Below are 20874 nucleotides of genomic sequence, written 5' to 3' on the forward strand. Positions count from 1 at the left end.
TACGGGCACACATCATTTGTTAAGATTATGGATGTATTATGTGAAATATTATGAGAATCATCTGAGTGTTGCAATTATGTTTTAAGCTTCCGCTTTATATATGTATATGTTTAATTCATGCTAAAAGGGGGACGAGAACTTGTGAACTTTGCACTCTAGGAGTTGATGGATGTTATCCCCCTGTTGAGCATGTATGTTTACTTTGCATGAATTTTGTATGATGATGCTGGATGATAGTTGTATGCACACTCAGTTAATTTCCATGACCCACAAGTTTGATAAAGTGTACAGATCTGTGAAGTCACTAAGTATGAACCTAACTTTTCCCTAGGAACCTAAGAAACTACCACGACACATGAACCACCTCTAGAGTACCCTTAAGCTAATTGTGTGTGAATGGTGTTATAGCTTCGTGGGGGGCCAGCGGGCTCGTGATCAGGACTCGACTGTTCGATAGCTGTTTTAGCATGGAAAATGAGAGACCCACGTCGTAACTGACCATTTAGCTGGATTACAGGGGGTACTTAAGGTATAAGTAGTTATAGCAATATAATGAACAACTTCTAAAAGATGAATTGTAACATGTCCTATAGTACACACAGAAGTGTAACTTCATACTTAAACTAAAGTAACTTGGAGTATATGTATAAAAATTAATCGAGTAATAAGTTTACCAAGCCTAAAATACCTATCAAATAGTGCCCACCTCCACTGATACTTCAATACTTCAAGCCTGACACCACATATAAGATCCTTTCGTAGATGAGACTCAACGGCAAAGGCCCACCACCACTGAATTACCCACCTCTTTAAATTTAAACATCCAATAAGATTAATTAGTTGTCTCAATCGCATATTTGTTTTTTCATGTTCGACCATTCACGGATGCTAATGGTAAACAATGACCAATGCCAAGTTGCTCCATTTTGTGTATGAAAATTAACCAACAGATAGTGACACAATTCTAGTCAAGTTTGAGGAATTGTTCATTGGGGAGAAAGCAAACCAAGACTTTTCAACCTTAGACTTCCTCAACCCTCTCTCTTTTCTTCTACACCTTCTCTTCCTCTTTGCTCCACTTCCTTCTGCGTCTCCTCTTCTATCTAATGGCGGACTGCACATCCAAACCTGCTTCTGCCACTGCACCAACCCTTCTATTCTTCGCTTTTTCTTTCTTCCTCCACGTCCTTGGTGACACGCCACCGCCCTTCAACCCCACCGACAAAATCTTTCTCGATTGCGGCTCCCCAGGCAACTCGTCCAACTCCCTGGACAACCGCCTCTGGGTCGGGGACGAACGCTCCAAATTCTTCCCTTCCGATCTCCATCACAACAACGCATCGCTCACTTCCCAAGCGGAAACGCAATCCTCTTCTATCACCGGCGTCCCTTACACAACAGCACGCCTGTCCCACTCTGAATTCATCTACTCTTTCCCGCTGAGTCCTGGCCAGAAATTCATTCGCCTCTACTTCAACTCCGCTCCTTACAAAAACTTCCACCGCTCCAAAGCCGTATTCTCCGTCAAAACTGGCCTCCGTACTCTCCTCCGTGATTTCAATGCCTCTGTAAACGCGGACATTTCCGATCCTCCTTCCGCCTCGATTGTTCGTGAGTTCTGCGTGTACGCAGAGGGAAATGGTGTGAAGCTTAACCTTACATTTACTCCCACAAATCAAGACTCCTATGCGTTTATCAATGGGATTGAGATTGTATCCATGCCGGATGATCTTTATTACACCCCACCCAACCCCAATGACCAAGGCGGTAGAGGGTTGAAGCTTGTCAACATTGATAATCAGTTCATCCCAGTTGAAAACAACACCGCTCTTGAATTGGTATATAGAATGAATATGGGTGGAAACCTCATATCCCCCTCCCAAGACACTGGAATGCTTCGAACCTGGTTACAGGAAAGTAATTTGTTGGATAGTAAGTTATTTGCTCAACCTACTGATCTCTCTGCTGCTCATCTCAATTACACTAAAATAGCCCCATACACGGCACCAGAAAATTTGTATCGAATTGCCCGGACCATGGGACCGAATAGGACTTTTAACAAGGGCCATAATCTCACATGGGAGTACCCTGTAGATCCTGGGTTCACTTACATGCTTCGTCTTCATTTCTGCGAGTTTGAGGATGATATCACAGCTGCCGGTGACAGAGTGTTCTTGATTTACATTAGAAACTACACGGCTGAGCCACAATTCGATGTGTTTCCACGAGCCGGCGGGAAATTTATCCCAATTTACAGAGACTACGCTGTGCTTGTTCCTCGTGGTGATCAAAAGAAAGTGAATCTCTCTGTTACGCTCCAACCAAACCCAGAGGATTTCAAGACGAAATTCACCAATGTGATCTTGAATGGTATAGAAATCTTCAAATTAAACGATTCAAATGGTAATCTCGGTGGTCAAAACCCAGACCCACCTATCACCACGGTGACGCAATCTCCACCACCGTCGATCCCACCAAAGAAGAATTCTGGTAAAACGGTGGCAGTTGTAATACCGGTGGTGATTGTGGGTGTCGTCGCCATATTAGCTCTGGGTTTGTTTTTCTTCCGGCGAAGAAGAATATTTACCGACCAAAACTCAAGCGAGGGAGATTCGTGGTTGGCTCTGTACTCCAAATCAACGAACAAATCAAACAAATCAAGTAAGAACCGCAACTCCAATCTCCCCTCTAATCTATGCCGTTACTTTTCATTGCCGGAGATTCTAGCGGCCACCAAGAATTTTGACGACAATTTCATCATTGGCGTTGGCGGATTTGGTAACGTATACAAAGGCTACATCGACAATGATGCCACCCAAGTGGCAATTAAACGATTGAAACCAGGTTCAAAACAGGGCGCCCATGAATTCAAAACAGAGATTGAGATGCTCTCGCAGCTTCGCCATCTCCATCTTGTCTCCCTCATTGGGTACTGCAACGATGGTAAGGAAATGATTCTTGTCTATGATTATATGTCTCATGGGACACTCCGCAGCCACTTAAACGGAGACAACGAACAGCCTCTCACATGGAATCAACGCCTCCAAATTTGCATTGGAGCCGCGAAAGGGCTACACTACCTTCACACAGGAGCCAATCAGACAATCATCCACCGCGATGTGAAAACCACTAATATCTTACTCGATGAGAAATGGGTCGCGAAGGTTTCTGATTTTGGGTTATCAAAAGTGGGGCCGGCGAACATGTCCAACGCACACATTAGCACGGTGGTTAAAGGGAGCTTTGGTTATCTAGACCCGGAGTACTACAGACGGCAGCAGCTAACTGAAAAATCTGATGTGTATTCATTTGGGGTTGTTCTCTGTGAAGTGCTCTGTTCTCGTCCGCCGTTAATACGTTCTGCAGATAAGAAGCAAGTGTACCTAGCAGAGTGGGTTCGGCGGTGCCGCCGTGATAACACAGTGGCGCAAATTGTTGACCCGAATTTCAGGAATGAGATAACGCCAGAATGCTTGAGGAAGTTTGTTGAGATGGCGGTGAGTTGCATTGAAGATGAGGGAACGAAGAGGCCGTCGATGAAGGATGTGGTGTGGGGATTGGAGTTTGCATTGCAATTACAGGAGGCGTCGAAAAAGAAGGGAGAGGAAGATGATGTGGGCGGCGGCGAGAGGGATGTCCGCGAAGAACCGTGGTTGGTGGATGAGACATTGTTCAGTAGTACTGGTGATCGGAGAAGGGAGTCGGAGTCGGGAATGAGCAATTATGTGACGACAAGCAATAGTGATGGCTCCATTTTTACATATAATAAAGGAATATCTGGTACTGTTTTTTCTGAGATTAAGGATCCCGCCGGAAGATGATGATGAAGACGAATAGCAAATATTTTTATTTTTATTTTTATTTTGTGTTTTTTGGACTTGCAGTAATAATTACAGGAGAACAATACTATGGGGGAAGGGTTATTATTTAAATAATTGATCATGTAGCGAATCTAAAATGGTTACACATGCATGTCAATACAATTTGTCCCACATTTAAATCATGCTATATTATTATGATACATATCATACTTCTATATTTTTCTTCCTAAAAGACTATATACATGTACATGATATAATGTTCATAATTAATGTACATGGTTTATTATGTGTCTCATATGGCATTGTCTCATATGGCATAACATGAATATAGTATCATAACATATATAGATTAATATTGTGGAAGTACATGCATTATTGCATATCCTAATACAAGAAATAAGTATATGTTAGTTATACATCATATAATTTGTTCAACCTAGCCCAAATACATTCCAACCGTAGCACTTTTTTTTGTAGGCCTTAGTCACTAAATTTTTAGTTGATGTTCATTTGATCCCACTTGTCGACATCTAAGTATACATATGGTGTTCCGATATCTAAGATAGAATATATTTGAGAAATTTAAATCATCTAACTCTCTTGTTTGATACAAGGTCTTCAGTTTTGTTGAGGGGTTGAAACTTTGGGTGAGGTCAAACTTTACAAACAAAGGATCCAAAATGTTCCATGACCTATGCTAAAGTCAAACGACTATTTAACCTTAACAATGATCCATCCAAAGACGAAAGACAGAACCAAGTTTTCTTAAGTGGGGATAATAGAAATTATCGACCTAACTCTCCCAAAGACGGGGAGGATGACAAACTTGAAAGCAAAGGAGGGGAATGTGAGTCCTCTCAACAAAGAGGTAGAATTTATTAAACATAGACCTCACACGCAAAATAGTCACAATCAAGGTTCATTGTCTTGCTTCATATGCAAGTGGGATCATCAAGAATTTGAATGCCCACCGAAGGCATGCCTTCAAAGAAAAACTTGGAGTGAACTCAGAAGCTGAGTATGAGATCACAAAAATTGAAACACCATTAGTTGAAAACATTATATACCCCCATGGGGATATTAAAGTATTTTTCTATATTCTAGAAGAGAGCGAAAGAAATGGAAGAGTCAATGGAACACGATCTTATGTGTCAAGACTTGGGTTAATTAAAGAACGGCTAAGAACACCACTGTCAACTATGAGTCACCCACAACTTCGGAGACCGAAGCAAAACGCTTAAACATTCTTTGGCATCGAGATACAAGAAAGATAAAAGCTAACCTATTTTAGGAGTTGCAAAGAGAACTTCAATCAAGTCGGGAAGGTGGAGACAAACCAACTTTTGTGATAGTTAAGATGGATGACTTCAACATCGTGGTAGGGATGAATTTCCTACTAGAATACAAAGTCATTTACATGCCCTTAACAAAATGCTAGTAGTAACAGGATCCAACCTGACAATCCTTCAAACAAACACCCGTCAACCAAAATGGGTAAAAATGATGTTGATACTACAGTTGAGAAAGGATGTTAGTCATGATGAACCTACGCTCACTACTATTGCCATAGTTGAATCGGAGAGCTCAAGTGAGCTAACTCCAACAGAAACTTTGTGAACGCTATAGAAACACTGTGGTGCAAGACTAGAAGGTTAGACAAAGTATTTATCTATACCTAGACAGATAGGTCACGAGATTAATTTTATGTTGGTGGTGAGATCGTCTGCCATAGATATGTGTCATATGGCTCAACCTGAGCTAGCAGAGTTCCACAAGCAACTAAGTGACTTGTTGAAAATCGGAACCATTAGACCTGGAGAGACATCAAGCCAACACCTCTACTGAAGGGGCAGACAAAGAAAAACCTTCAAAGCAACTCATGGTTACTCGGAAAGGTCGTTGAAGCATATGAAAAGAAAGATCGGTCAAAAGCGTCGACCACACCAATTCTAAAATAGAGAAGAGTTATGATCAAGTAGAGGTTAGATCAACTCCAGTTTCAAGACAAAAAGAACCAATGACTGATACAAAAAAAACTATGGACCATTCAAAGTCATTTAGAAAGTTAAGGAAGGAAAAGTCATTTAGAAGGTCAAGAAGGCATTATATAGGATCTAATTGCTCCCATAAATGTGGACTAGCCTTGTTGTCTACGTCAGTAATTTAACGCGTTACTATACAGACCAGGAAGACACAAGGCACAAGGGGGTTGTACGTCCTCATGCCACAAAAAAGAGTACCATTGCAAAGAAGTAGGAGAGATTTTGATAAAGAAGATGCGAATACTCGATGAACAAAGAAGTGGTTTTCAATCGTTTCTAACAAATTGGAAGAGACTACTCAAGGTAGAGATCAATTGGAAGCGCATTGAGAGACATGAAACCAACTTCATCCTACCTCGGTGAGTTTGTGAAGAGTTGGTTGAAAGAGATGTCAACCAATTTAGTGAGGGAGGATGTCACAGTCATGGTTATCCAAGATGTGTTGCCTGGGCCATGAGACGGATGTCCTAGTCATGTTTGTCCATAATATGTTTTCCATGGCCATATGCCCGTTCCAAACTCCTTTTACATACTTTCAAGACAGAACTTTACTGTTCTTATTGTGTTAATAAGAATGTGTATGACCGATCACCAAAATTATGTCTACACTTGTCAGGGCTAAAATGCCCCAAAATGTACTATAGGAGATGCGATTAGTTTTCAATTTTTCCTACTTGGATTATATGCTATCAAAAGTGTGAATTCGTTTTTAGCTTATAACATTGATTTTTCTAAATTTTTTAGAATGCATTTTCTCGTGCTCCATTTTTCTAATAAAACAAACCTAAAATAACTATCAAATGCTTCATTATCTTCTACGTCATTTGCAATAAAACAAAGCATTGGAGTTTTTAAGACAAATCCAAAAACTCTAATTTTTAGTGTTTGATTTTTGGATTTTGAATCCGTCATTTAATCTTTTGGGCGCTCATCTAATAAAAAGTCTTTTGGCTATTTTTTAAAAATGGCTTTTTAAACCTAACCATTCATATACTTACCTCAATTAAACAACTATTTATATTTAAAACTTTACCCCATGAGTATACATCTATGGATGCATTTAAAGTCGTCTCTGGAATTGGTAAATATCTTTGTCCATTAACTACTAATTTTTTCTTTGTTCAATTTTTTTATTTTAAGTCAATTCATAATTTTATCTTCTTTGATCAGGATTATTAATTAATGTTTGCTACTATGGTAACAAATTTCATTAGATACCCTTTTAATATCGAAGCATACTTATTTAGCCATTAATTAAAAAAAAAAAAAAAAAAAGGTGAGCTTTCCTTTTCAATATTTGGCATTTTATTATAAAGTTTGGTCAATGAACAATACATATATTTATCCCTTCAAATTGAATATTAAGTGGGTCAAAATTGGGGGCAACACTAAGATATATACATACCAACTATGTGTATATATATATATATATATATATATATATTTGGGAATAACAATAAGCTAAATATTAAAATGAACCTATCTTCACTTATTGATGATTATTTTTATTGATGAGTACTAGCGTGGAGATTGATTANTTGGGGGCAACACTAAGATATATACATACCAACTATGTGTATATATATATATATATATATATATATTTGGGAATAACAATAAGCTAAATATTAAAATGAACCTATCTTCACTTATTGATGATTATTTTTATTGATGAGTACTAGCGTGGAGATTGATTATTTTGTTTTAATATTAAAATGAACCCACCTACCATGGCAATAACCCTATATATATAATATATATGGCAATAATCCTAGAAGCTTTTGGGCCAAACTATGGTTTAATAAGCCCTTTAGGCTTACTTGAGCCTCTTGAGTCCAGATAGCATGTGATTTGAATAGATATTACAAAACAAAGTGTGAAGTATCCAAGGAGGAGGAGGAGGAGGAGGAGGCAGGGCAGGATGTCAGGTGAGAGAAGCGTAGAAGAAGAAGAATAATAATGATAATAATTAAGAAGAAAGGAAGGAAGGGCGTTGGGAAACAGTGGAAGCGTGGAGATGAGCTTTTGCATTTGTCTGCTCTTTTAGATGTTCCAAACTACCCACACACACTTCCATCCAAAATACTAAAACCCTGTCTCCTTCCCCTCGTTGTCTTCCTTTTTCTTTCCCTCACTTTTCTCCCTTTTTTCCCCGCCTCTCTACCACTCCAGCATCGGATCAGTTCAAACTATTAGATGAACACGATTCCCATAGTGGTATGATATTGTCCACTCTGAGTATAACCTCTCTTAGTTTTGCTTTTGGCTTCCCAAAAAACCTCGTACTAATGGAGAGAGTATTTTTTTTTATTATAAACTCGTGATCATTCCCTAAATTAGCCGACGTGAGACTTTCATTATCCAACACAAGCTATGTAACCTCAACACATTCAAAAATAGAGTTACGATTTAACCCAACTTATCGTAATTTTAAAATTATTATGAAGATTAAGAATATTTGTCAAATATTAGTGGTGCAGTGTAAATGTTTGATATTTAAGTGTTATTAAATTTTAGTTATTAATGTTATATATAAAAAAACAACTCTACTGTCCTATCTAACTGAATTGTGAACTCTATTTTGGTTCTCGATTCATAATCTAACCCACTGAGTCAAAATATTTTTGCAACTTATGTACCTCCATAATATTAATTGAGTATTTAGATTAGATTAAGCTCAATTAAGTAGGGTGTCACATTTCAAATTTCTCTTTAACTCTCATCTTTTTTTTTTTTTTTTTCTCTNAAAAAAAAAAAAACAAAAAAAAAAAAAAAAAAAAAAAAAAAAAAAAAAAAAAAAAAAAAAAAAAAAAAAAAAAAAAAAAAGTCAGTGACAAACTAATATATCTTACCCAGAAACATCAACTTTGGTTTGATATGAGTGAAAAATTGTTTAAAGCATTTATTAAAAATGTTAGGATGATGTGAATTAAGTCACTTAATGTGTACTTACTCGATGTTTTGCAAGGATAAAAGGTTTTGTTAGTTGCAATTAAACCCCAAAACTTACCGAATTATGTTTGCACATTTAATATCAGAGGACGCATAGGACCATAACAATTTGGTAAATTTAAAGGGATAATTATAGGAATTAAAAGATGGGAGGTACCGAATTGTAAGAAGCAACTATCGTTGTCATTAGCATTATTATGAGTAGTATATATTGAGGGTGAGATAATGACAAACTTATGGTCCCATGCACACACACACACAGTAGTGTGGAGCTCTGCTTGAGGTTTGCTGAATTTAGTCAGAAAAGAGCGTTATAATTTCGGCTATCTGTTGCCGCCATACGTTTCTTCTGCCACTGTCAGCTTCTGTTTCTTCAAACATTTACACCACTCATCATAAATCTCGATCATGCCTTCATCCCTACCATTCAAATTTCTCCACCGATTATATTTTTATAAGCAACTACGTTCATCTTATCTCGACGAAATTTAAACTCAACCTAAACTCGACATGTTTTTGACAAAACAACTCGAAAGATAAAAGAAAGGGTTGTTAATTTGTTGTTATCCTGATTGAATAGAGGTTGATGTAAGACAAGGCTGCAGTAGAGAGTGATGGGTGTAGCCAAATTTTGGTTCCACCGAGGCCAAGCAACACAGTGGAATAAAACAACAAAAATGTTAAGCAATGATGCATTGATTGTTACATAACATTATACATTATTATAGGCTAAAAATCTGAAAAATCTCGTCGATATCGTTCTTTTTGAGTTTTTTCTTTTGGACTTCTCTTTTTAAAACTCGATGGTTGAGGAGAGATTTCAACCCCTTATAAAGAATACTTTGTTCTCCTTCACAATGACCGTGAGATATCGTGAAACGGAAAAGGGTAGTGAGATTCAAAACAATGTTATAGGACACATACTGGTAGTTCTCAGAAAGTGAATGTGATGAGTCATAAAACTGAGGCCTAAATCAGTGTGTCCAAAAGAATCTAAGGGACCATTTATTTCCAAATCATCATCCTCTTACCTTCAATATCAGTTAGTCAACAACACAAGAACATGGACTGTGTTCATCAACAAAAACCAATAATTCATATATCCAAAAACCCTAAAATCCTTCCTCTTTGTGACCGTCCACCCTAATAGATATTGTCTCTTTGGAGTTTCTTTTTTGAGTTTAACCTCAAAATTTTTAGAACTGGTTGAAAGAGATTTTCACACCCTTATAAAAAATGTTTAGTTTTTCTCCCTAACCGACATGAGATCTCACAAATAATTAATTAACCCACGGCCTTAGTTTGGCTAAAAACTAAAAATTTGTCTCTTCATTGCTTCTTCAGATGCCCTAATTGAAACCCTAAGACCCTTACCAATTGGCCATTGATAAACTTGCACAAAAGCTTCCCAATTTTCTTTCATATTCATCTTCTTCTATTCGTGTTCTGATTCTATGTTGGTTTTGAGTCTCGATCAAAGCACACCGAAACTAAAAACCGAAGCCGAACGAAACACTCACAAAGTACACTTTGTACTAAAATACTTTTAATCACAATGTTTTTCAATTTTCTACCTTCTCCATGCACGAGCCATGTCTAGTGTTCGGCATTGAACAAGTGAAGATATGCGCAAACTTCCCTTCAAATTTGCTTATTTTGCAAAGAAGGGGATTTGTTGTGGATATTTTCAATGATTTCAATCAAACCCATTTTTTGTTTTCTTGTTAGATTCAAGATTACAATTGGTTCTTAGCAATCCAACTTGAATAACAATTTTGATCATGTTGAGTTTTGTTTTTTTGCACACGAAGTTGCTATCTGAACTCACTTTTTGGCTTCCATGCGCACGAAAAAGAAGAGATAAGAATAAGATTTAGGGCGTGGGGTTGTAGTCAAATTCAAATATGGATCTAATTCTTCTTCTTCTTCTTCCTCCTAAAACCCATATGAGAATCCCAAACAAAAAAGAAGAGAAGGAGAAATGGGATACGCCTCTGTGTAGCCATCAAAATTGAAGAAGGAAGAGTGTTATTATCACTGTGTTTGAAGTGTAATATGGAGTTATTAAGAGCCTTAAAAACCACAGTTCCAAGTTGGGTTCCCATGCATATCTATGTGCACCAAAAGGTAAGAGAGAGTAGAGTGGTCCAAAACAAGAATGGTCCCTCAGCTACAACCTTTGCCTTCGCCCATTGCTATCATGAACATCAATATTAATACTCATCTCTGTCTACCTGTTTGTGTGTATTAATACTCATCATTACGCCCTCCTTCTTGTTAGATATGAATCATCAACAATAATCTTCTGATTTTAAGGATAAATTTTTGATTATGTGTAAGATCTGTGGTGATGATCACATGATTCTGATCAACTTATTTATGTTCGTACAAGGCGTGCATTCCATCAAAGCCCATGTGATAGGATAGGACTTCACCCCAACCTTTTGTAGTTGTCGATAAAGCACTACTCACTACTTTTCAAAAATGTGCTCCACCATATGGTCCCCCAGTTCTTCTAATTTATCATCTTTTTTTTTCTTCCATTTTTCATTCGTTTCTATAATTAAATCTTGTTCAATCTAAAAATTTAAATTTGTTATTCAAAATTTTGTTTGTTAGAAAAAGAAATAGCTGTCATATTCAGCAAAGTTAGGCTCAAATTGATAGTATGTAGTATAGTCAAAGATGAGATTATATGCTCAAACTAGAAAATAGGAGAGAATTAGGAGTATGCTTTCTTTAGTCGATGGGTTGACAAGTTTTCTTTGATTAATTATGGAGTCGAGAGTAGTACAATTATCAGAGTCGATGACGATCGAAGACACGTGGCTGCATATGATCCATTGCTTTAGCTTTCCAATGGAGGATGGTCGGCTGAATTCCAGCATCTTCCTTTTGCCTTCTTTTTCCCTTTTTCTGAACCGGGTTTGAGCTACATATCAAGTTGGATACTTCATTGAAAAAGAAAACCAATATGCTGCAGCTAACAGGATTGAAGCTCTTCCCCTCATCAATTTGAGAACTTCAATTGCATCTCCAAGCTGCTACAAGCTCAACCTCATAAAAGGGGTATCAGTTCTTATGCGTAAGTTTTATTCCACTTTTTCTATCTTCAATTTCAACGATGATTCACTAAATTCAGTGTTTTCTTGTGCTTTATCTAAATTGAGCTTCAAAAATCACTTACAGATCTTGTTTCAACACATAATTCGTTGAATCAGTACATAAAGATGACAACTTTCAGAAAAAACTTGCACAATTTTTGGTCTTTTTTTCTAAAATTTAATTGAACCAACAAATCCTTTTTGGGGTTTGAAGTAAACTTGCACAATCTTGCATCTTTTGAACATTTTCAAGAAGTGGAATTCTTGTTAGGGTTTGTGGGTTTGTGGGTTTGTCCAATTTCAACTCAAAAAAATTTGACACAAAATTTGAGGGTTTTGTTTCATAAGCTAATGCTAATGAATTGCAAAAAAAATGTACAAATTATTTTAGCTGCAGGCAAACATGATGAGAGACATACTATGATTACAAATTCTAAAGAAGAGAATTCCCCTCCAAAACTAGCAGCTTCATCAAGCTCATCGGCGGCAGCGGCGGTGGCAACGCCATGGCTTAGGTTGAAGGATCCGAGGATCGTGCGAGTGTCGCGAGCTTTCGGAGGCAAGGATCGACATAGCAAAGTTTGTACCATAAGAGGGCTGCGCGACAGGCGTGTAAGGCTTTCGGTTTCAACTGCAATTCAGCTCTATGATCTTCAGGACCGCCTCGGCCTTAATCAGCCAAGCAAGGTCGTCGACTGGCTGCTCAACGTTGCCAAGGATGAAATCGACGAACTCCCTCCATTGCCAATACCATCTGCAAGCCTCGGCCTTCACTACCAATCTATGCTACCACCTCATACAGCACATAGACCGGAGTTCAAAATCAACTCCGGCATCGACAAGGTCGAAATCGACGACGATGATGAACAAAAGCAACACAAATCCAATTCTAATCCTTCTTCCTTCTCAGCCCTTTTGAACAATGTGTCTGCCCCTCCATTTGGGTTCCATTGGGATCCCTCATCTTCGTCGTCGTCGTCAACAACAAATCTTCCATTCTTTACATCTCAAGCTGAGGACCTTCATAACTTCAATCATGTCACCCCTTTGTCACTCTCAACTGGCTCTCAGTTCTTGGAGTTCAACAATCACTTGCACCAAAATTTCTTCATTAACAACTCTTTGAATACACCTCCTCCTATGCACTCAATAACCCACCCCGCTGTTAGGCCTTTTCATTTCAGCATGGCTACCAAATTTGTTTCTCAAGATAAGAATAACAATGGAGATCCTGCACATAAAGAGGACGACTTCGGTTCTGATGAATGATTTCGATGAACGAACATACGCTCTCTCTTCCGAAAAGGTATTCTACATTTGCTGTGATTCTTAGAAATTAAATCATCTCCAATTGCATTACAACAATTATCATATATATTTGAAGACTTGAACTGCTATTGTTTTTGTTTTGTTTGGTTATCGTTTATTAATATTTACATTCTCGTACTCCGAACGAGTTGAGTTGGATTAATAAATTTTTTTTTTTTTTTTTTTTTGAATAATACAATATTTATAACCTAATCCAATGGTAAGATATTTATTTAGAATTTTGAGTACTTTGATTTTAATTTATTTGCACCAAAATAAACTTATAACTAAACCCAACATGCTCAATTTTAGTTGGGGTTAAATCTGGGTTTAATATATGATTCTAATTTAGTTGAATTCATAAAGAGGATTGCATAGAATTAGGTTAATATTTTCAGAGTTTGGTAAACTTATGAAATATAAGTTTGAAGAACATAAGAAAAAGGAAGAAAGCAAGAAAATATTGGAAGAAGTGAGTAATGAGTGATGGAAAAAGAAATGAAGAAAAGTTGGGAAGGAGGTTCAGATTGAACAAGACTCTTCGGTGTTTGGAAGTTACTGAAAAGCACAACATCCAACCACATCATTTTAATGCAACTTATCATTTTCATCATCGGTCCGGATACAAACCAAAGATCTTGAACGACTGATTCGGCAGAACAACTCAAAATATAAACAAGTATCGTTAAGTTCTTCCGGTTCGTTTCAAATTCGAAATATCATGTGTACAAATAATAACCCCCTTCCTTACATGATTTCTTCCACATATAGAATCTATGATTACTTTGAAACCCTTCTCATGTGATAGAAAAGGATCCTATGATTGTGAACCGATCTACCTCGGATTGCAAATCCTAAACCTCTCTACTTAAATTTGGTTATATACTTAATATTTATACTTTGCATAACTTCTTTTTTTTTTTTATCTTTAGTCATCGGGTTAATTTCTATCTAATATAAGCAAATTTCACCGTACAAGAATGAAAATAAAAAATTTTAAAGGTTAGGAGTATAATTGAAACCTAATCCAAAATTTATGAATATTTGGTAAATTTAATGCTAAAAAAAAAATCATTAGAAAGTTTGAAATTTACAAAGAAGTATTTTATCTCTTTAAATAAATTTAATTTTCTTAGTGTTAGTATGAGGTTTAAAGTAGTAATACGCTTAATATAAAATTTTAAAAAAAAAATGGTACATTTATTTTGTAGGTAAAATAATAGATATATTAAAATGTTTATCTAAAATCAACCTTTTAGCCTTTTTATTATTATTATTATTATTTATTTATTTTTGTAATGATTGTAGAATAGGAGTATAGGTTGAATTTGATGGCGACAGAGGGTAAACAAAAAGGACAACCGGCAGTGCGATGAACGCCACAAACACAAGGTTGAACCCATATCTTAATATATTTTCATATAATTTCTTACAAAATCATATTTAAATATATTTTTAACTAATTATAATTTCATTCCCATTTTAAATATATATTATTGGTTATTTAATATTAATATTTTAAATATAATAAATATTTTTTGTTCATATATTATATATTTAATGTATCAAAATATATTAGATATTTTGATGATGCATCCTATTAGTCTCTTCCATGTACCTACCCACTATTCCAATAGCATTTTTTGAAACATTTGGACCATTATGACATCTTTTTCGAAGTAGTAACTTTACTTTGATAAGGATATTTGGTTGGGTACCCTCTTAAATTGTTGTAACACCTTAGCCTAAGTTGATTGTTTTAGCCTGATATAATCTTTCTCTTGGTCCACTTCAATAATGAAATAATACATGAGTAACTCGAGATCAATCATCTCAATTTGCTGCTTAAATTCTTTGATGTCTTCCACACTTGTACCAATGACGATCAAGTCATCAACGTACACACCAACTATGAGTGTTCAGCTCTACTGTTTCTTGTATACACTGCTTATTCTTGTGAGCACTTCAAGAAATTTAGACTTTTTAAGCTTTTGTCTAGACGTTTGTTCCATGTCCTCGATGCTTGTTGTCAATCGTAGAGGGCTTTTGACAACTTGTACACTTTGTGCTCTTTGGTTTTGATGATGAAGCCTTCAGGTAAGGCAACGTCTACTTCTTTTTGGAGGTCATCATTTAGGAATTCCGATTTGACATCCAAATGATGGACCTCCCACCCGTGTTGAGGTAAGAGGGCAAAGATCAACCTTACAGTATCGAGTCCAGCCACAGGCACAAAGATTTCCTCAAAATCAACTCCTTACCATTGCATGTATCTTTTCACCACAAGTCATGTTTTATGCTAGATGGCATTTTCTTCACTATTCTTCTTCAACTTAAGCACCCACTTCAAATTGATGGACAACGTTTCTGGTCGATAAGAGTGAATGCCCATATCTTCAAACTCATTTTGCATGGCCTCCTGCCACGTTGTCTTAGTTGGACCGCAAGCAACACTAACTCGTTGGGATCTAATTCTTTTTCAAATGTATCTACTTAAATTTGGTCCATCATCTGCGGTGGATCATCATATGCTCTCGTTTGAGCTCTCTGTTTTAGAGAATTCATCATGCCTTTTGGTATCGTCGGTGATGACATGCGTGGATTTGTTGGTGCACTTTCTATGCTTGTTGTGTCTCTCTCTTTTTACAGAGTAGTGAACTCTGTAATAGTTTGTTTGTTATCGCCGATATTGCAAACAATCTCATTTCTTCTCTTCTTCGAGTACAAAGTTCTACTAACCTAAATTTTCTCATGTTGCTGATCATATAGCCTGTGTGCATTGGTCTCATCCTCTATGGTAAAGTATATCATCTTTTGGTTTCTATCATCAAGCTTTTTGATACATGGCTTTGTAGTCTTAACATGTGTTGTACAACTACAGACACTTAGATGCTCGAAGTGAGGTGTCTTACCAAACAATGTTTCGTAGGGGGTGCGAGTATCTAGCGCCTTTGTCAGTAAACAATTTAGAAGATATATAGTATGTCGTATTTTAAGTGTCGGTAAACAATCTTGTTTGTTTGGAGACTAGGTGACTTTCACATAGTTGGTTCAAGTGTATGTTTAGAGACTGTCTTTCACATAGTTGGTTCGAGCGTACGTGGATTGTGTGTGGAGAAGTATCACACATCCAACCCTGCCTGAAACTAGAAAGATTCCAAGACCATGTGACGGTTTTAAAAGATAGACCCCAATCATGTTTATGTGTGTAATTGCATTACTAACCCCAATAGTGGGGTGACTTACTGAGTATTTCTTAAAATACTCAAGTCACGTGCTACAGTTGTAGGTAAAGGTAAAGCTCACATGCATGAATGACAATGAATGATGGAAAGGTCATAGAAATCAAGATAGGTCATGGTAGGGCAATAAAATACATTGAATTTCATTTAGTAGTTGATAAGTTTTTATTGCATTTTGTTTTATTTTTAAAGACTCTGTTATCTCTATTTTCTTGTTGTTAATTGAATAGGTAAGTCCATGGCTTTGTTTTAAAAGTATTTATTTTGAGTTTTCGCATAGTGTTTAAAGCATTCATGTAAGAACGTCACTAATTGAGTATCAGAAAATTAGGGGCGTTACAGGTTAACCTAAGATTTTATGCATGAAAATTATTCTAAACGTGTGCTCACTTCAAGGCCTTAAATGTTATCAAGAATCATGGAGGGTGTGTTATAAGCTTCACGCCACACTTGGGATTAGTCATTGGTTTTTAAATGACTAGAAGGCTATCCTATGTCAAGATGAGCTCTTGGTTCATACATGAGTTTTAAATAATCAAGATGAGTTCAAATTAAGCACTTAATTTTTAGGTAATCAAGATCCTAACCCATGATAAGTTTTAGGATAACCTTTGGTTTTTAAGTAATTTGGAGGCTATTCTAACTCAAGATGAACTCAAAGTTAGTTCTTGGTTTTTAAGTGATCAAGCTATTATCTCATGATAAGTTTTAGGATAGCCCTTGGTTTTTAAGTAACCAGGAGGCTACCCTAGCAAGATGAGCTCAAGGTTAACCAGTGTTATCTCTTGATAAGCTTTAGGTAGCTTTTGATTTTTAAGTAATTAATATGCTACCTTAAGATCATAATTCAAGTAAGTTTTAGGTAAACTTTTGATTTTTAAGTAATCTAATATGAACCAAGGCATCAATCTTGGAATATAAACTTTAGGAAGATGGGAAGAAAATGAGGTTCAAATTATCACAAGAGGTTGCAATTCATGTCATATTAATATATATATATATATATATATATATATATATATCAAGGTTCATTTATTCTTAGATGATTACAAATTTTTGGTGAATGATAATTTAGAGTTATGATATTTCATTAATGTAATTTAAAACTTTATATTGACTGTAAGCTTACATTTGCGACTGATTATGGTTATAAAATAGGCAGAGTGACTAATTATGGTCATAAAATATGAAAGTTATAACTCTTGGAATGCCTCCTACAAGGTTAAGGAATTTCATTTTGAGACTATATAAGTTGCCATTGTCAAAGAGACTTGAAAATGTAGTAAAAAGAACATTTGGGCTTTTTAGCCGATGACTAATTTTTTTTTTTTTTTTTTGTAATTTTATGTAGTTTAGATTTTTTTTAAATCATTCAAGTTTGACAGGATCAATCTTGCTTGTAGACTGATTGAATCTCAAACAAGTGTTATTACCTTCAGATATTCAATCAACAAGGTAATCTGAATTTAACTTTCTCTTGGAGTGATTCCTTATCATTAGAACTAAGTTTCCGTGCAATTCTATATATTTGAGATTGTATATTTAGAATCATTCAAGCTTGACATGATTAATCTTACTTGTAGAGTGATTGAATTTCAAAAAAGTGTTCTTGCCTTCAGATATTCAATCAACAAAGTAATCTGAATTTTACTTTCCCTGGGATGAATTCCTTATCATTAGAAATAAGTTTTTTGCAATTCTATATAGTTTAGATTGCATGTTTAGAATCATTAAGCTTGACATAATCAATCTTGCTTGTGGAGTGATTCGAATCTCAAAAAGGTATTCTTGTCTTGAGCTATTTGATCAAGGAAATTAGAATCTTACTTTCTCTTGTAGTGCTATATAAATCCTCTAAGATATGAAAACTGGTAAGTACCACTTAAGAACCAAGAACAAGGGTTGAGTACCCGGACGAGAAATAAGATCAAGAATCAAGAACTAAGGATAAGAATTATATCATGGATCAAGATTCAAGTTTTCAAGACTAAGAACCTAGAACCTTAGAATTAAGGTTTTTAGATTAGAACCAAGGTAAAGAATTCACAACCCATAACCAAGATTCTTAGTCTAGATCACGATAAGAACTCAAGACTCAAGATTAGGTTATAGAACCTAAGTACTGTACAGCACAACTATTCGTATGTTATATATATATATATATGGTTTAGTTTATTATATATAGATTTATTAAATATAATCATATGTTATATATAGTCATTTACTATATACATAGTTGTTTATCATTTACTATATGTCATTTATCATATACATCGGTTAAAGGCAGGTTTCGTAACCTAACAATTCTTCCCTTGAAGATCCGAATAATAAGACTTTCATTCTCAAAGATTCATCTCACCATCAATATCTTCACTACATACCAATTAAGGAGGGTTTATTGCACAACCTAGATTTTCCAACATCAATGCATACACTCATCCCACTTACTACACTTACTAGAAATTTCTTAAGGAGGGCTTATTGTTTTACATCCACCTATGGGTAATTGGATTTCAATATGTTGTAGTTGGATTTTGGAGATAGTTAAGATATATTCACTTGCATTCAATGAAATTTTCTTACAAGCAGCTATTGGCATAACGTCGTTTCTCACTGTCTGCCCATTGCTACACCTAATCACCAATCTCACTTCGCTGCTAAATCCTCATGCACTCTCATCGGAAGTCGCATCCCTCTTGTCTCTATGATCTCACTCTCTCGGCCGCCCATGGCACAACAAGTCACACTGTTAACACTCTAGCAACTTCCAACTTGGCATTTGTTTCCCTAAATTTTCTAAACCCTTTGTTTATGGTTTAGATGTTATAGTGGTATTTAGTCCCAATATTTTGGCGTTATTTTGAGATTTTGTATCAAGGATTGGACCAACGCTATTACAAGTCAAAGAAAAATAAGCTTGTCGTCAATAACCAATTAAGGTTAGTGACTTTACGATTGGAACGATTTAGAGTTAGATTGTCCTACACTAGTACATGGATAATTATGTATTCTTTGATATTTTGTGATGAGAATAATGTATTTTCTTTTGTAAGTATATTATGAGAATGTTGTTATGCACCATAGATTTTCTATATAATTCTCAGTAGGATCTCTTGTATTCGTATGCTTAAAAATTCATGGAATGTTAAATATGTTCCCTTCGTATATATATGTTTTAGCTACATGAAAGTGATGCATGTTTGGAGGCTCTACGTGCATGAATATGATGTATCTAGGGTCGGTGAGTATGAAAGTAGTACACATCTATGCTTGAAAGTGATGTACCTAGGTAGTACAGAATTGATAATTGTCTTATGGATTTAGCATACATGAAAGTGGTGCACATTAAACTGTGTATGAAAATGATGCATATCCTAAGGAAAAGAAAAGAAGTGAAACTGTAGACCAAGTTTTAGATTCCACAATAATCATGTTAGTCTTAATCATAATCCCATGTATGTCTTTCCTGACTGACTTTCCTGACCTAACAAAATGGATTACTTTTAATACTCAACTACTAAAATACTAAGTTATTATATTACTAAAAGAACGTCCATTAAGGTAGTAGACACCATCAAAGTACAATCAAAGCACCCGAACATTCTCAATCATCTTTTTTTCAAGTTATGAAACTAAATAAAATATATATATGGAGAGAGAAAGCACAATGGTTAGAATCTCTTAAAAATTTGTTGTCCAATGAAAGGGTATTGGCTAATTTGAGGACATAAAAAAATAGACAATAGGGAGATATTCCCATCCAATTTAATTGACCAAAAATAGAAGAAAAACTATCAATTTGCAATATGAAAAAGAAGAGTATGGGTCAAATAAATGAGAAGAACTTGACACGTGATCTGGAATTGATAAGAAGATCTAGGTTCTGCGATGCACGAAGATAAATTACTACAAGAGAAAGCTTTAGTACAAGTACTTGGTTTGTACTGAGGATACATACAAAGTATCAATATCTTGTCCATTCCAACTTTAAGGGTTGATGAATTTGATCCATACCAAACGGTAGCATTAAATCAAATCAAACTAGATTTTGAGCTGGATCAAATATAAATTTATATCCGACCAAACTAGATATTGAATTAGAAAAATAATCGTGAACCAAGCCCAGTTAGACCTTGAACCATGTGTGACTAACCATGACAAGTACAACAATGGCAAAAGGTTACAACGAAGATTCATAGTGACAATTACAACAATTGGCAAGGGTAAATGACTGAATAACAACATGCAACAAATAGGCTAAGATTGCTAAATAGAATGTGGTGGAGGCATGTGCCTCTCAACAAAATAGGCCAAGATTACTAGAAATATAGATAAATGAGTAATTTGGATCTTCTTATATACGAGAGATTGAATTCATTTGAAGTTGGCAGGATGATGTCCTGCC

The 20874-nt window shown here is 35.7% G+C and overlaps 2 protein-coding genes across 5 annotated transcripts; both read left to right on the forward strand.

The window, feature by feature from the left end:
• Window positions 1-928: 928 nt before the first annotated feature.
• Window positions 929-20870, forward strand: LOC111479874 (receptor-like protein kinase FERONIA). Of its 2 annotated transcripts, XR_002717716.1 has the most exons (2): window positions 929-3973; window positions 20861-20870. XR_002717716.1 is itself a non-coding variant. In XM_023124736.1 (1 exon), the coding sequence occupies exon 1, from the start codon at window positions 1107-1109 to the stop codon at window positions 3819-3821; it is 2715 nt and encodes a 904-aa protein (XP_022980504.1). In that variant the 5' UTR covers window positions 929-1106; the 3' UTR covers window positions 3822-4002. The 2 variants fall into 2 exon arrangements, 1 of the variants encoding a protein (XP_022980504.1); XM_023124736.1 differs by lacking the exon at window positions 20861-20870 and having other exon boundaries at window positions 929-4002.
• LOC111479977 (transcription factor TCP13-like) lies at window positions 11729-13333 on the forward strand. Of its 3 annotated transcripts, none has more exons than XM_023124912.1 (2): window positions 11729-11900; window positions 12317-13333. In XM_023124912.1, exons 1-2 carry the CDS (start codon window positions 11897-11899, stop codon window positions 13186-13188), a joined length of 876 nt encoding a protein of 291 aa, XP_022980680.1. In that variant the 5' UTR covers window positions 11729-11896; the 3' UTR covers window positions 13189-13333. The 3 variants fall into 3 exon arrangements, with proteins under 3 accessions (XP_022980680.1, XP_022980681.1, XP_022980679.1); XM_023124913.1 differs by having other exon boundaries at window positions 11730-11900; window positions 12386-13333; XM_023124911.1 differs by having other exon boundaries at window positions 11732-11900; window positions 12311-13333.
• Window positions 20871-20874: the final 4 nt, after the last annotated feature.

Source organism: Cucurbita maxima, unplaced genomic scaffold (assembly GCF_002738345.1).
Source record: "Cucurbita maxima cultivar Rimu unplaced genomic scaffold, Cmax_1.0 Cma_Scf00005, whole genome shotgun sequence".
NCBI lineage: Eukaryota > Viridiplantae > Streptophyta > Magnoliopsida > Cucurbitales > Cucurbitaceae > Cucurbita > Cucurbita maxima.

What these genes read in the sequence shown, in the direction of transcription:
- LOC111479874 (XM_023124736.1), top strand. Translation starts at nt 1,107, where the DNA reads ATGGCGGACTGCACATCCAAACCTGCTTCTGCCACTGCACCAACCCTT.